Below are 15331 nucleotides of genomic sequence, written 5' to 3'. Positions count from 1 at the left end.
ACTCTTATATCTCTTGCAAGGGAAGCTGAGAATGTATTCAATACTGAGTCACTGTAGATCTCTGCTTATAATGGGATAGTATTGTTCACAGTTGATAGTATTAATGATGTATATATGGAACGCTTTACGAATTTGTATGTCATCCTTGCTCAGGGACTATGCTAATCTTTCCTTGACAAGTTAACTTAAGTTTAAAATAAGCAGGTAGTGTAAGCAGCCACTGAGTATTATTGGTCATAGTAGTAGAAGCACTAAACTGCCTGGATTAATACTCTTTTTGGCAGATGTTTCTTCAAAATAAGCCAGCATCACATTTTTGCCTTTGACCATCAGTAATATACTTGCAACTGAGAACAGTTTATTTCCAGACAAAGGATTACAGCCAAATAAAGACCCAGAGTGAAACCTTGATTTAGTGGACCTAAATGCAATGGGTACAATGCATGAAACTCCCAAAGTGTTTACATCATTTCACATCAATTGCATTATGAAAATGAGATAATTTGCATTTTTTTCCTAATGATGTAATCAGGTAAATTGATGCAAATTATGTAATTGCCCCACATAACATACTCTCTAATTGGGGCGGTTGGGTATGATGGAATACCTCCTCTCTCAATTAGTCCAAGAAAACAAGATTTTATTGTATAATTTTCAAAGGAAACTAAAATGGACTGGGTTCAATTTATTTAATAGTACGTGATCTTTGGAGGGGGAGGTACTTCCACTGAAACAATTTTTTGCCTTTTTTGTTTATTTCAGTGGAGCTATGTAAGGAAAAGTTTTTGTAGATTATGCTCATAATTACTGCTGGTAAGTTTTCCAAATCATATCCTATATACTGCTTAGAGTGATTTATAAGAGCAATGGAGATGATGAGTCTTAAATACTCTTAAACCATTGCAAATCTTAAATCACAATAGTACACCAAAAAGAAATCAATCAGCTAGCCAATCAGCTAACCCTTAGGAGGTTGGTTGTAAATTGATTCTGTCATTTTATTTATTATTAAATTTAAATGCCACCCATCTCCCTCAGAGGGTGATTTACAATTAAAAAGCAAGACAAAAACAAAAATATAAATACCCCTCGATTAAATCACAATTAACGAATCTATAAAAGCAGTATACAAATCAAGAAGATGGGGGAAGCAGTATCAATCATCCCATGAGCCAGTTCCAGCAATGTGAGCCCCCATCAAGCCCCCAGGCCATCCAGCATACCCATGTTTTACACCTTTGCAGAAGGCCGGAGGGTGGGGGCACCCCACACCTCAGCTGGCAAGCTGTTCCACAGGGTGGGGGCCATGGCAGAAAAGGCCCTCTTCCTAGACCCCGCCAGCTGAAATTCCTTGACTGGCGAGGTCTGCAACATGCCCCTTCTGCCGGACCAAGTGGGGCGGGCAGATATAACGGGGGCGAGACAGCACCTCAGATAACCTGGTCCTGTGCCATGAAGGGCTTTAAAGGCGATAACCAACACCTTGAATTGGACCCGGAAGCAAACTGACAACCAATGCAGCTCGTGTAACAGCAGTGTTATATGTGCCGCCCTAGGGGCATTCAAGTCATGTAGAAGATTAAGCTAACCAAGGAGTTGTGTTATAGGAACGTCTATACTCCATCTGTCTTTGTATACCTAGGCCTTCAGAAAAAGAGCTGGAGAGAGAGAGCAGCTGAATAAGCAAGCACCTCTCTTATAGAACTCACTGCTAAAGCGTGGAGCACACATCCCACTCTCTGGCTGAAGTGGCCGTGCTATGCCTATTGCTGCCTGCCTGGTCAGCTGGGGAGAAGCTAGTGATGTAATGAAGGCTTGCACAAGAACACATGGGATACTAGGCAATTCTTGGGTAGGGACTCCATGGTTCCGAAATGATGATTTTTTAATTCTGTGTAATTGTGTGCTGCCAGAACCACCAGTAAAGAAATTGCCTCATCCTCTTATTACATAAATGGATGAACACTCATGTTCTCAATTCTTTTCTAAAAAAACATGTGGTGTGGGCAGCTGAATATCTTTCAAACAAGAGTCAATTTATTATGTAGGTATTTCTGTACCATCAACTCCACAGAGACTTTTGGCAGTTTTCATGTATCAGTAAAATCCATCATATAAAATGAACCACATTCCCTTTAAATATATGAAAAAAATCCCTCCCATTATGACCATTCCTGGAAATACGACAATTTGTCTGTTCTTTGGAACACTTCCATTTTAATTACCTTTCTATAGGGAGGCTGCCATCCAGGTCTTTGGGAGAAGGCTATACCATAGGAATGCAGCATATACTGGAAAACAGTTTCCTAACTCCCACCCCCTTCCTTGGATCACAGAGAGGGGGAACCCTCAACCCATCTAATCTGAACACGTGCTAGTTATGTTGCTTCTGCTTGAAGCAGATGGTTCTAGGGGTATATAAGCACTAAGCCATGTGTACTTCAAAGGTAAAGGCCAGCATTTAGAATGTGTCAAGAAATCTATTGGTGAACAGTGCAGCACTTGCAAACAGTGTTCTAGTCTAGTGGTTCTCACCCACTAGTAAGCGGGCTGCTGCATTTTGTATCAATTACAGCTTCCAGATGGTTTCCAGTTCCCCAATGCAGGGCCTGATGAAAGATATCATCCAGCGTAATCAATGCAATTTCTGTCCCATGCCCAGATCTAAAACATGATAGGGATCCATTTCATCTAGAGCACTCTATAGTTGCAATTCCACCATGGGATAGTTAACTAAATTGGCTGGATTCCAGAAGGCTCTTTTCAGGACAGACCACATCATCACCAGCAATCAGCATCACCCCCCCTCTCCCACCAAGTCTTTGACCACCTGCAGTTCCAGCCACTATCCCCTCCTCAGCTTCATTAAAAAGCCAGATTGGACAGGAATTAAGCCCACAGATGTCAGAATTCATTCCAGTGGTCATCCTACCACTTCCTCAGATTCAACAGATTGGAATGAATCCTAGGTAACCTTATATTACCTTATTTGCCTCTTCATATCCTACCTATGCATTTCTGAGCTAATTTAAGATTTTATAGAAAAGTGAATTATCAACACCTAGTGGTTCTCAGGAAGATCTTCCTATATTCTACCACTCAAAAGAGTAAATCGCCCTAAATAGAGCCACTGATTTAATAAGGGCAGAGAAGTAAAAGATGAAAGATTTATACACTCTGGAGAGAAGTCAGGTGAGCAATGCACATATCTGTATTCTTACGTGTTGAATTATTAAAAGTGTTCTTGGTTTAAAAAAAGTAAGAACACTGTTCTGCCTTTACAGCCAGTGTAGTCTCAATGTGAGTTCTTATCCATGCTTGGTCAAGTTCATTTCTGGCTTTCTTCTGTGAACACTCCAGGTGTCTGTTTTGCTGCTTCCTCTCCTGGAAGTACTCAGTCAACCAAGGCATACCCTGGGATAGGTAGACCAAGAGTGGCTACTTGGAAGTAGTCTCATCAAGCATTGTAGCCATCTCTGAGTTTCAGAACTCAACCAGGCACTCTGTAGAACTGCCTGCCAAATTGTGGGAATCTCCCAGAAGCTTTAGGAATCCATCTGGATCCATAAGGCTCCTGAGGTAGACCATTCTAATTGGTCTTCCAACCCTGTGGAGGTCCATGGCACTGGTAATGATGATCAGGGTGCCATCAGACCATGATTCATGTGAAGTTTCTCCGGTTTTAGATCATATTCCAATTGCTGTGAGATGAAGAATTCTAATGTGCAACCACCTGTATAGGTCAGGCCAAATATTACTTAAGAAAAGCTCATGGTTGTCCTGAGCAAATGGGGGCATAGAATTCCTGAAGGCATGGAGACTGAAGTACTCCAGCATAAACAGCCAAGAGGGTTCCAAATCCAACTCCACAATTTCAGGAAGAGATTGGCCATGCAGCCTTGCAAGTGGTACACAAGCATTATCCCCAATTTGTTCCTACAGCCCAAACTCCATACAGATACTAGGAGCATATCACCTTAGATTTAGTGCCCCTGATTGCCATCAAGATTTCTGCAAGGATCATAACCATCCTCCTTCCCTTCCCTTAGGATCATGGATAGTGGAGGACTCAAAATCTTGGAGGTCCTGTCTCCAAGAAGGCAGTATCTGTGCCTTCACCCAGCTAGGTTTTAGTAATATGTACCAGTTTGCTTGTTCATCTGCCATCAGAATTTGAATGAAAGGTTCAAGGTCCAGGGATCCAAACTCTCTCCCTTTACCAGAACGGTTTGCCCAGAACCACCTGTCATATCTTCCCTGGGTTGACCTGAAACTAGCAGGATGCATTCTCCTCTTCTTCCTTCCCCCTCAAGTCACCTACGTGCTATCCTCTGTCTTTCAGCCAACTACAGACATTGTCTCCATGCTAATCTCATCTTCTGCTGCACTCTCCAATTGGCAATGACCTGCCTAACTTCCTTGTCAATCAAATACCATTCTCCTTTCTCCATTCCTTCCATTTTTAACCTCACCCAGTTTCTGCCCCACTACAGACCCCACTCTCACTGGGAACTTTAAAGTAGAGGATCGACCCCAACTGTCTCACTGTAGGGGAGTGGGATATTGTCTGTCATTCCCTGCATCTCATTCAGGGAACCTGTTACATAGTCTCCAAGGGCTTCAACAGCTTTGACTGGACCAAACCTCTTCCCATTGTTATTGGTTCTTCTATAGCTTGCTAAGACTCCTCTGCATTGCCCAGATTCACTTGTGAGATCTGCAGACCAGATTCATCAAGGCCCCAACACTCTGTGCCCATCAACTGCTGGCAGCCCTGGCCCCACAACACAGGTTCTGACACCAGCTCCTTTTGCTACCTAGCCATGACAGCCCTTGCAACTAGTCCCCAGCTGAGTTCCCCTGCATCATGACTCCCATCTGGTGTGCAGTTTCATGACTCTAATCTTCCATCAACATATCCAACACCTCTAACAACAGTTCAGAAACAGCAGCAACCCAGTTCTCCATTCAGTTTGAAAACCTCCCTTGGATCACAGACCTCAGAATACGTTGCCTGTTGCATGATGTTACCCTCCCAAATTGAGGTTGAGAACATAGCAGTGACAACAAACTCCACTTCCTTAGATGATTGCTCCCTGTAGTTTCATGCAGATCAGTAATTAGGGAAGAAAGAATAGAAGCCTGTGGAACTCCACAGTTCAAATACAGAACTATGGGGCAAAAAGAAATCACCAATCTTTAGAATTCCATTTGTTAGAAAGAAGAGACCAAGTATAATAACATTATTACACATTTTTATTCTCAGTAACATTTTGCATTTATTTTCATACAAAATGATGTAGGTCAGGAAATAATGTACAAACCTTTAAATTCTCTCCTGACATTTGAAAGAAGAGGTTGGTAAGGTATCCATAGCAAATTGCCACTGTGTACAAAATGGTTATATTAATTTCAGCTGTGTATGTCACACTTTTAGAAACGTGACAATTGCTACCTATTTTGTTAATACAGATAACCCTGATAAAGTTGCTTGGTGGAGCAAGTCCATTTATCCAATGTTAATAAAATAAACTTTTGATATTTATTGATCTCCAAAATCTTATTATCTTCAGTATCAGGATTTTACTGCATCACAAACAACATTGAAGCCCTCCTTTGATTGCATAAAAACAAATCCTGAAAACATTACATGTAGAACATCAAAAAAATTCATCAACCATGCCATATTCTCAACATCTTAGGAATGTTTTGGTTATGTAAGTCATCATTTCATCACACATTCCACCTCAAGCTGTAACTTGTTAACTACCCACCTTTTAAATTATATCTGTGTAGGAAGTCTCTACCAAGAAGAATGGTTCATGGTGGTTCAATCCTATGTACCTTCATTAAGAAATAAATCCCATTTTATGCAATGGGGCTTACTACTGCGAATTTGGTATAGGATTGGAACTTTAATCTATGCATATTTCAAAATAAAAGAAAACCTTGCCAAAATGGATTTTTTATTAATCTTATCTCTAGCTGTTATTGCAAGAGTTGTAGTAGAGATAAATCCACAGTTTGTTTTCTGTCAAAAAGACTATAGATTCCAAGTATCTTTCCAGATGTAAGATTGTAATTACTAATTTTCCATGTCTTACATTGTAAAGTGAGAATCCAATTGACTCAAAATATTTTATAAAATCTCTGTAGCATCAAGTTTTTTAAATCTTTACTTCAAAAACATTTTATAATGAAGGTGGCTCTATTTAAATCTTTAATTCTATAGTGCTATACAGTCCAAGTAAAAATACTTCCATTTAGAATTCAGTGAAGAGTTACAATGATGAGGCTCCATAAATATTGCTGCGGTTCAATTACGGTACAATAATTACAAAATATAGAACATCTCTTTACAAATACAAATTATGGTAGATTAGAATTTATTTACAATAATCTCTGCTATATAGTTTTTAACAAACTGTCCTATCTAACTCTACTTTAACCTGGTTGCAAGTGCATTAGTAAAAATGCAATTATTCCAGTGTATTTTGCCCTTGAAGTGATAGTCATAAAACAGACTATTTTTAATGATATTCTGCTATGTAAACTGCTGTTACCTATGAGAGAAATGCTTTCAGCAGCAGTCCAATGAAACAATCTCTTGCAAAAAGACTTTGACAAACTGTATTAAGGATTTTTTAAAAAAAGGATAGGCAAATTTTAAAATAATATATCTGAGTGGATATGCTGAATGCAGTGGATTTTTGATATGCTATGTAATCAGAGGTAATGACAACTTTGACTGTCATCACCATAACCTTCTGAAGACTTCTTTAAAAGTGCCAATCTTTTTTCCACTGAGAATTCTGAACACTCTGAAGGGCAGCAGAACACAATTGGAAGACAGCAATCTTTCCACTTTTTCTCTTTATTTGAAAACAAACGGGTTAGAATCTTCTTGGTTCTAAAGATCCACCTTTGTTCCCTGATGAGCTCAAGATTCTGTAGCAAAGGCCTTGAAGAAATCATTCGAATCCTGATTCATTATATTGGAAACACGTACTAATAAATAAAAGTATGGCTTCCTCACAACGTGACAATGTTATCACTCATGCAAAGCTTGATTCCTTATTGATTCCAGCTAGTGCCTAGCATCGTAGAACTAGGAGGCACTTCTGTTTATTTAAAATCAAACATTCTTCTTACTAAATACTATAAGGTTGTAATGCATATCATTTCATCAGATAAGTCTTCTTCATATTTTCCAGTATCCGGCTCTTCATCACTATAGCCAGGACCAAATTCTTGAAGTTCATAATCTTGTCTATTTAAAATAGGGAACATGTCACCATTAGTTCCACTGCTAATGTTTCCATTGAGAAGGTGGCTCGCAGCACTTTCCATCTCATCAATAGTCATATCACAAGCATCTGCAATCTCATGTTTTGTTGCAGAAACAAATTTTGGGTCCCTTGCATAGTGTCCTAATCCTTCAGATATAAGCACCTGAAAAGGTAATAGCATAAACATTATGTTGGCATTATGTTATCAAAAGGAACAGTGGCAAAGCAGAAGCTTGTACAGCAAGCCTGGGCCTATTGCTCAAGAGATTCTCAAAAGAAGCTAACTAACGTGCTTATTAGAGTAAAGCTTCTTAGAAGCCTACCATATTTTCTGACACTCTGTTTTGCCCATGATTGATGGGAAGCATGGGACTACTTTTGCTGCTTTTTTCCATAATCTAGTAAGGAATCTGACAGGACTGATCTGCATCTGCTAGGCAACCTATTACTTGACATAGATCCAAAGGCTACTTACACGTGGAAACAGGTATTCACACATGTATACAATGTACCAAAACTTTTGAACTTTTAAATTGGATCTCCCACATCCAATTTCTTGACTGTACATTTAGAACAGAATGTTAAGAACGCACATCTGCTACAGTGCATTTGGAAAGCATTCAGACCCCCTTCACTTTTTTCAATTTTGTTATGTTGCAGCCTGAGTACAATGGTTCAAATTCACTTTTTTCTCATTAATCTACACTCAGTACCCCATTGTGACAGAGTGAAAACAGAATTTTAGAAAAGTCTGTAAATTTATTAAAAAGAAAAAAATTGAAATATCAATTGGCATAAGTATTCAGACCCTTTGCTCAGTACTTTGTTGAAGCACCTTTGGCAGCAGTTGCAGCCTCGAGTCCAGAGCTTGAGAGGATTTGCAAAGAAGAAGGGCAGAAAATCCCCCAATCCAGGTACGCAAAGCTTATCACGTCATACCGAAGAAGACCCGAGGCTGTAACTGCTGCCAAAGGCGGTTCAACAAAGTACTGAGTAAAGGGTCTGAATACTTATGCCAATGTGATATTTCAGTTTTTCCTTTTTCATACATGCATTGTTTTCACTTTGTCATTATGGGGTACTGAGTGTAGATTAATGAGAAAAAAAAGTGAATTTGAACGATTGTAGGATCAGGCTGCAACGTAACAAAATTGAAAAAAGTGAAGGGGGTCCGAATGCTTTCTGAATGCACTGTGTGTTCATAGATACAGTTCCGGAGTGCTCCTCTCATTCAGATGAGAGCTGTCAACTAGGGCATGCAGAATTGGCAGTAGCAGCCATTTGCTTACTAGACAGGTTATACCTAGTATTCTACACTTGTATTTTGAAACCTGAGGACTGGACAAACTAGTATCAAAATGCACAAAAGTCATGGGATAATATTTAATGCTTATATATGTTGTTTAGTGTTCGAGCGTCTTATGTTCAATATAATACTGAAGCATTCTTTTGGGGTTTATGGAAAAAATATAAATTCAGATCCAAGGTAACTTAGTAAATGAACCCCTGTACTTCTGGATAAACATGGAATGTAAGAATAAATCTTCTTTACTTGGATCTGAAAAGAACAATATAAGCATTAAAAATAACTGCACAATTTTATCATGTAAGGAGATATTTTATTTTGAATACACCGCTTCTCATAACATATGATAAAATGAAATATTTGTAATGTCAGATAATACTCCATTTTCAGAGGTTATTTCATTACCAGCTCAAAACAAAGGTTTGAAACACTTACCGCTTCTACCAAACTGTCGGCACTCCTCTGTTTGTCACTATGCTTATGCCTAAAGTCACTTGGTACAGTCAAATTAGCTGGTGTAAATGTCCGATATGCAATATCAGGGTCATCGGTATACCAGGAGCTCCTATGCAGAGATGGCAGGCTGCCATTCATATATTCTGTAGAATCTGCTTGATCAACTTGGATAAGAGGCGTATAATAAAGAGTGCGGTCCCGGTTGGGTGGTGTAGCCCAGGAACGTGTTGAACGACTCGGGGAATGTCTATGAACTTTAGTGGCATCCAGACCTGCAACTGCCATGACCTGAGGAAGAGATGAAAAGTTCATATCGTCCCAAGCTTATGGAGGCAATAGCACCTTAAGCATTAACAGTGAGAGGTCACCAAGCTGATCTGTCATTCCAGTTGTTAGGGTTAGTGAAAGAAGGGAAACAGATAAAGGGACAGCAAAGCATCTCCCCTCCTTAATGTATTCATACAGGACATTTTCATTTATTTGTCTTCTCTGGTTCATATAATAAAGCATATTAAAACTTCCGTTACAACTGTTTGGAAATCTAAAAAACTATTGGGAATTTTGATTAGTCTTAGAGGTTTGCCGTATTAGGATACCGGCCTCAAAACCTATTCATTACTTCTGTGCATGCATGCATGGGAAAGTAAGTTATATTTAGAATTGATGGGGGGTTTATATGCATCTTCCACTTAGTTACACAGATGTTTATGCTCAGCACACACACAGAGACACAGGTGTGTGTGTGTGTATCATAATATTCTCCATCTCAGTATCTATCTCTGTGTAAGAATTATTCTGCCTTTGTTCTCTGACATATCAACATCTCCAGGGCAGGGTTTTTAAGTGTAACATTTCAAAGTATGTTTTTAAAAAAACTCAACTACACTCTTGTAAGCAATTTTCAATATAATGCCTTCTTTCCAGATGTGTTTTTTAATGGACATTTGATCTGGGCAAGATAAACAGGAGTCAGATTGTATTTGCTGTTAGTGTTTTTGCTGTGGCAAAATCTAGCTGGAATACCCAAATTCTTTCACAGCATTGTTGGTGAAGGAATTGTTTTACATCCTGAGTGAAGACCTCTCGGTTTCTCAGCTTGCCTTACTGGGGCCACACAGATGTAAATACTCAGGACCTGACAAAGTTGGGTTTCCTTCTTTCTCTCTCTCCTTGGAACTTCTCTACATTTTTTAAAAAAACCTGGGTAAGCTTTTATCTGATTCTTTTTAATACTTCTGATGTAGGGAACCTAGACTGTCAATTCCAGGCAGCCAATATTCACTGGCAGCTAGTCTTGCTTCTCTATGCCTTGCCTAGCAGGTCCATTATAGCTCCTGAGACTGAGCTGGTAGCAAAGTTATTTGCCGTGTCTTTCGATCTCCTGAGGCATCCACACCATGGAATACAAGTAGTCCTCGCTTACCAACCATTTATTCACGACCGTTTGAAGTTGAGACGGCACTGAACAAGTGGTACTTATGACTGGTCCTCAAAGTTCTGGCCATTGCAGTGCCACCGCAGTCACGTGATTGTGATTTGGGTGCTTGGCAACTGGCTCACACTCACGACAGTTGCAGCATCCTACAGTCACATGATCACTATTTGCGGCCTTCCCTGCTGACTTCCCACAAGCAAAGTTAATGGGGAAGCTAGCAGGGAAGGTCTCAAGTCACTCTGGTAAGTCCCCTCAGCTTACCTGTGCTTGCGCCCCACCATACTGCCCATCCCCCAGCCTTCCTGCACTTGTGCCCTGCTGTGCTGTCCATCCCCTGGCACTCCCATCCTGCCATGCTGTCCATCCCTGGGCTTTCCTGCGCTCACGCCCAGCCTGTACCAGGCCTCCCAAGCCCTCCCCTACCCCCTCACCATGCCCCCCATGGCACCTCCATGCTTCTTATCTGGGACTTCCACCACTTCCTGCTTAACAACCCGCATGTCTTGGGGTTATGATGGCAATTGGGACTGCCGGGATTGCTGTTGCTAAACAATGCAGTCATGTGACATTGCACTTTGCAACCACATCACTTAGCAACAGCAATCCCAGTGCCAATTGCTGTTGTAACCTGAGGACTACCTATATCTGCACGTTTCAAAACAGTGTTACAAAAGTACACATCCAAAGTTAGGTGTACAGTTTGCTTTCACTTACCTGCTGTTGCATTAAATGCAGAGGTAAAGCAGTGCGTTGATGAAAGGTAGGGGATGGTGGTATTTCATCATGACTGCTCTGCCTGCGGAGGCATTCAAAATTAAAGGAAGAGCGGCGATTGGCTGAAATATGAAAAGGTTGAATGGGTTGTTACTGCCTTCTAGAGATGTTATAGGAGCAGTTGGGATAGTCTGTTACAGGTAGAGTGTTTCAACGTTAACCAGCAGTGGGCAATTTCTGCTGGGCTGCAGCTCAACCTCCTGACCCACTGGTTTGCAGCAGGAGATCAAACTGGTGACAAGGTGATATCCCAGGAGGGAATGGGCCTAAATTTGCTTGGTTTGTACTTGTGTGGTTGTGTGGGAGGTTAATTACTGGTGGGAAAGGAGTGGTTCACCTTCCAGAGGCCTCTAGCTTTGATGCTCCCTCTTAGTTTCATAGACTGTAAAACTTTAAAAATTGTGCTACTGAAATGTGGCCTTGTTGCTCCTGTATTTCAGCAGTTTAGTTTTGGTCTGTTTGGGGATTGGCCATGGAAGGGTTAAGGGAAGGAAAGAGAGTGGTTTGCCTCTCAGAGACTTTTTATTCTTGTTTCCACCCTTAATTTTGCAGGCAGGCAGGCAGGAAGCAAGCAAGCAAGCAAGATCATGCTGTCAGCCACCAACTTCCAATTTGGGCAATACTGGAGTGTTAGGGAGCACAAATGAGATGCTGTGGGGCTGTGTTAATTACTGCATCTATTAAAGGTAGAAACTATATGGAAGCACAAGGAGCATTTTAAGTGGTTTTTCTCTTATTTGCTCTCAGAGGCTACATTATCAGGAAGTTTCAGTTTTTAATCTCACCATGTAGAAGAGGATGTCACTCCTTTTAGACCTCGATCTTATAAAAACCAGACCATCTTGCTAAAGAGTGTAGATCTTATTTCCCCTTGAGCAAGAAACTATTTAAACCAGACCTTTGCTGGTACACTTAGAAGACAGCTATTACATGCCATTTCTTGCTCAGACATTCTGACAGGGAGATTCCAACATATTTGTGACATTCACAAAGCGAAGATCCAACAAAAGGTATTATATGTTGGCAATGCTGCAGTGGAGATGAGGCATTAAGAGGCCACTGCCACACCACCTTTCATGGGCCTCATTTAAGGATAAACAGAGAACACGCTATGTCTTGGAACCTACAATGCTCCTCTGATCACTTAAGAGGGACAATTTCTCTGTATCACATTTTTCTTCTCAATGTTATGTACAATTCTTCCCCAACATTCCCAAGGATGCAGGACACCACCGGGGCATATTTGGAGCAGGTCAGGTCAAGAGAGAAGAAACAAAACAATTCTATAGACTCCATTCATAAACAAATGTAAAACTGGTTGACACATTTTGGATATTACTTTACAAAGAGGACATAATTTCTAAGAAATGTTTGTGCCTTTACAGAATATCAAAAGTAATGTAGAACTAAGTAAGTTATGGGTCAGGTTTCCATGAAAATCAGATTTCTAATCATTACAGTCCCTATAAATTACCACATCTGTGTTTCATAAAGATAACTTACATACTCCCCTGAACCCCCTCCTTTTCCTTAATGCGTAAGGGAGGACTAAAAGTTTCCCTGAAACTTTGAAGAACTGTGGTACATGAATGAGCTTTGTGCTTATGTGATCCCTATGGTTTCAAATCATGGTTTGCTAAGAATTGATGTTTTGAGTAAGACTCCCTTCTTACATTTGGATGTAATAGGAAGTAACTACATTAAGCACTCTGAATAGCTGCCATTCTACCAACTCATGCTGATTTTCTATTAACTGGGAAACTTTAATGAAAACTTTGTGATTATTCCCAGTAGGTCTGGTTTGCTGGGCTAAAGAAATCAAAATGTTCTGTGACACCATAGATAAATAGCAAATCCCCCAAATTTTAAATATTAAAACATCTGGATCAAATAATTTCATCTTGTCAAATGAGGATGATCTCCTAATGGAGTATTGTAATTTTTTGCAGTCTTAACCTTAAGCATTATTTAACAAATGTCCATTTGAATAGTGCATTGCTTCCCAGCGATTTGGACCAACTCCCAGCATGCTGGCTGGGGAATTCTGGGAGTTGAAGTCCATAAGGCTTACAGTTGCTATGGTTGTAACGCTGGATGCACACCTTTATAGCAGCTGCAATTTTGCCCAGATAAGGCTTGGCTCCTTATAGATATTGCAGAGAAGTGCTACAGTCACACTCCAGCATGCCTGAAACCACCTTTCAGAGATCAAATTTGATTCACTGCACAGCCTCATATCTTACGATGTTATTTTGTTATTTATGAATATGCATTTGTTTTTTCTCAAGTTAATATTACATAAATGTTTATTGTGGGGTATGTGCATTTTTTAACATGTAAACTTGAGTTATTAAGTTCTCTCATTTTCAAAAGACTTCTTTGTGGGGGTATGTGCTATTTTAGTAAGCAAAGTTAAATTTTAAATGGCATTTTGAAAAGACATCTGAACTAATTAAAGTATACATCAACTCTAGTTTTGGCTATTGGGAAAGACTAGGAACACATTTCCAGTAGTTTTGGGTAGTGGCAACTGTTATAAGCAATCCAAACATAAAAGTAGTTAGTCCACTATTCTTGATAAAGTTGTTATGCTATGAATGAGCTCACTCTGCTATTATACTTGTGTAAGGAATCCTGTAGTGATCTTCTGCTATAAAAAGGGGGCATGAGAAGCTACAGGAGGCAACAAAACATGCCTCCTTTCCCTTTAGTTCATTTATCCCTTTGTACGGTATTAAATCAAATAAAGTTTAGAGCGTAGGCAGAAAATATACATGTATGTAACAGTAAAGCAAACATGTCCACAAAGCCAACTTTTGTAGTGAACTCACATGTAGGTGTCGGAGGTAGCAGCCGTCTTCTAGGCGATCTTTTTGAATCATAACACATTGGTGACTCATCTTCCTCAAAAAAACCATGTGGGTGATGATAACCCTTTGGCCGTTCAAAATCTAAATCATTACAGTGATATGTACTATGACAGTCATGTGAATGCCTAAGGGTAAAGAAGCAGATAGTTGTATCACAATAGCAAACTAAGGGCTCCCAAAATTTGTAATCTGCCCAAAACCAACGTGAATCACCAAAAACAACAACAACAACAACCCACTGAAGTAATTTTTAAGAAGGAAAACAACAGTAGGGATTGGTACCTAGCATGCCTTCCTTTTCAGCCAGGGATCCAGAATTCCCCATCAACTTGGGCCAAGACATCACAAACTGAAATTTTAAATCTTAGACCTCAGTACATCTGGAGAACATTCAGTTGAAGAAACCCGATTTACAGGTGAAACTCGAAAAATTAGAATATCATGCAAATGTTCATTTATGTCAGTAAGGCAACTCAAAAGGTGAAACCAATATATGAGATAGACGTATTACATGCAAAGCGAGATGTGTCAAGCCTTACTTTGATATAATTGTGATGATTATGGCGTACAGCTTATGAAAACTCCAAATTCACAATCTCAGAAAATTAGAATAGTGTGAAAAGATTCAATATTCTAGGCTCAAAGTGTCCCACTCTAATCAGCTAATGAATCCATAACACCTGCAAAGGGTTCCTGAGCCTTTAAATGGTCTCTCAGGCTGGTTCAGTAGGAATCACAAGCATGGGAAAGACTGCTGACCTGACAGTTGTGCAGAAAACCATCATTGGCACCCTCCATAAGGAGGGAAAGCCCCAAAAGGTAATTGCAAAAGAAGTTGGATGTTCCCAAAGTGCCGCATCAAAGCACATCAATAGAAGGTTATGTGGAAGGGAAAAGTGTGGTAGAAAAAAGTGCACAAGCAGCAGGGATGACCGCAGCCTGGAGAGGATTGTCAGGAAAAGGCCATTCAAAAGTGTTGGGGACTTTCACAAGGAGTGGACTGAGGCTGGAGTTAGTGCATCAAGAGCCACCACACACAGATGGATCCTGGACATGGGCTTCATGTATTCCTCTTGTCAAGCCGCTCCTGAACAACAAACAACGTCAGAAGCGTCTTACCTGGGTTACAGAAAAAAAGAACTGGTCTGTTGCCCAGTGGTCCAAAGTCCTCTTTTCTGATGAGAGCAACTTTTGCATCTCA

The 15331-nt window shown here is 40.1% G+C and overlaps 1 protein-coding gene and 1 pseudogene across 1 annotated transcript in view; both read right to left on the bottom strand.

Annotated features, from left to right (window-relative positions):
* Positions 1–108: 108 nt before the first annotated feature.
* Positions 109–202, bottom strand: LOC112541032 (U6 spliceosomal RNA; annotated as a pseudogene).
* Positions 203–5255: 5053 nt separating this feature from the next.
* Positions 5256–15331, bottom strand: part of CACNA1D (calcium voltage-gated channel subunit alpha1 D) — a 242030-nt gene continuing 231954 nt past the window's right edge. Inside the window, 4 exon segments of the mRNA XM_088134184.1 lie at positions 5256–7452; positions 9031–9339; positions 11201–11322; positions 14092–14255. Coding sequence (XP_087990310.1) covers positions 7159–7452; positions 9031–9339; positions 11201–11322; positions 14092–14255 — 889 coding nt within the window. The 3' untranslated portion in view covers positions 5256–7158.

The sequence above is a fragment of the Python bivittatus genome, unplaced genomic scaffold (assembly GCF_059951505.1).
Source record: "Python bivittatus isolate LINGU-HERP-01145 unplaced genomic scaffold, Pbiv_v1 ctg000080_np1212, whole genome shotgun sequence".
Taxonomy (NCBI): Eukaryota; Metazoa; Chordata; class Lepidosauria; order Squamata; family Pythonidae; genus Python; species Python bivittatus.
Note: the sequence above shows the minus strand (reverse complement) of the source record. Positions and strands in the feature narration are given on the sequence as shown.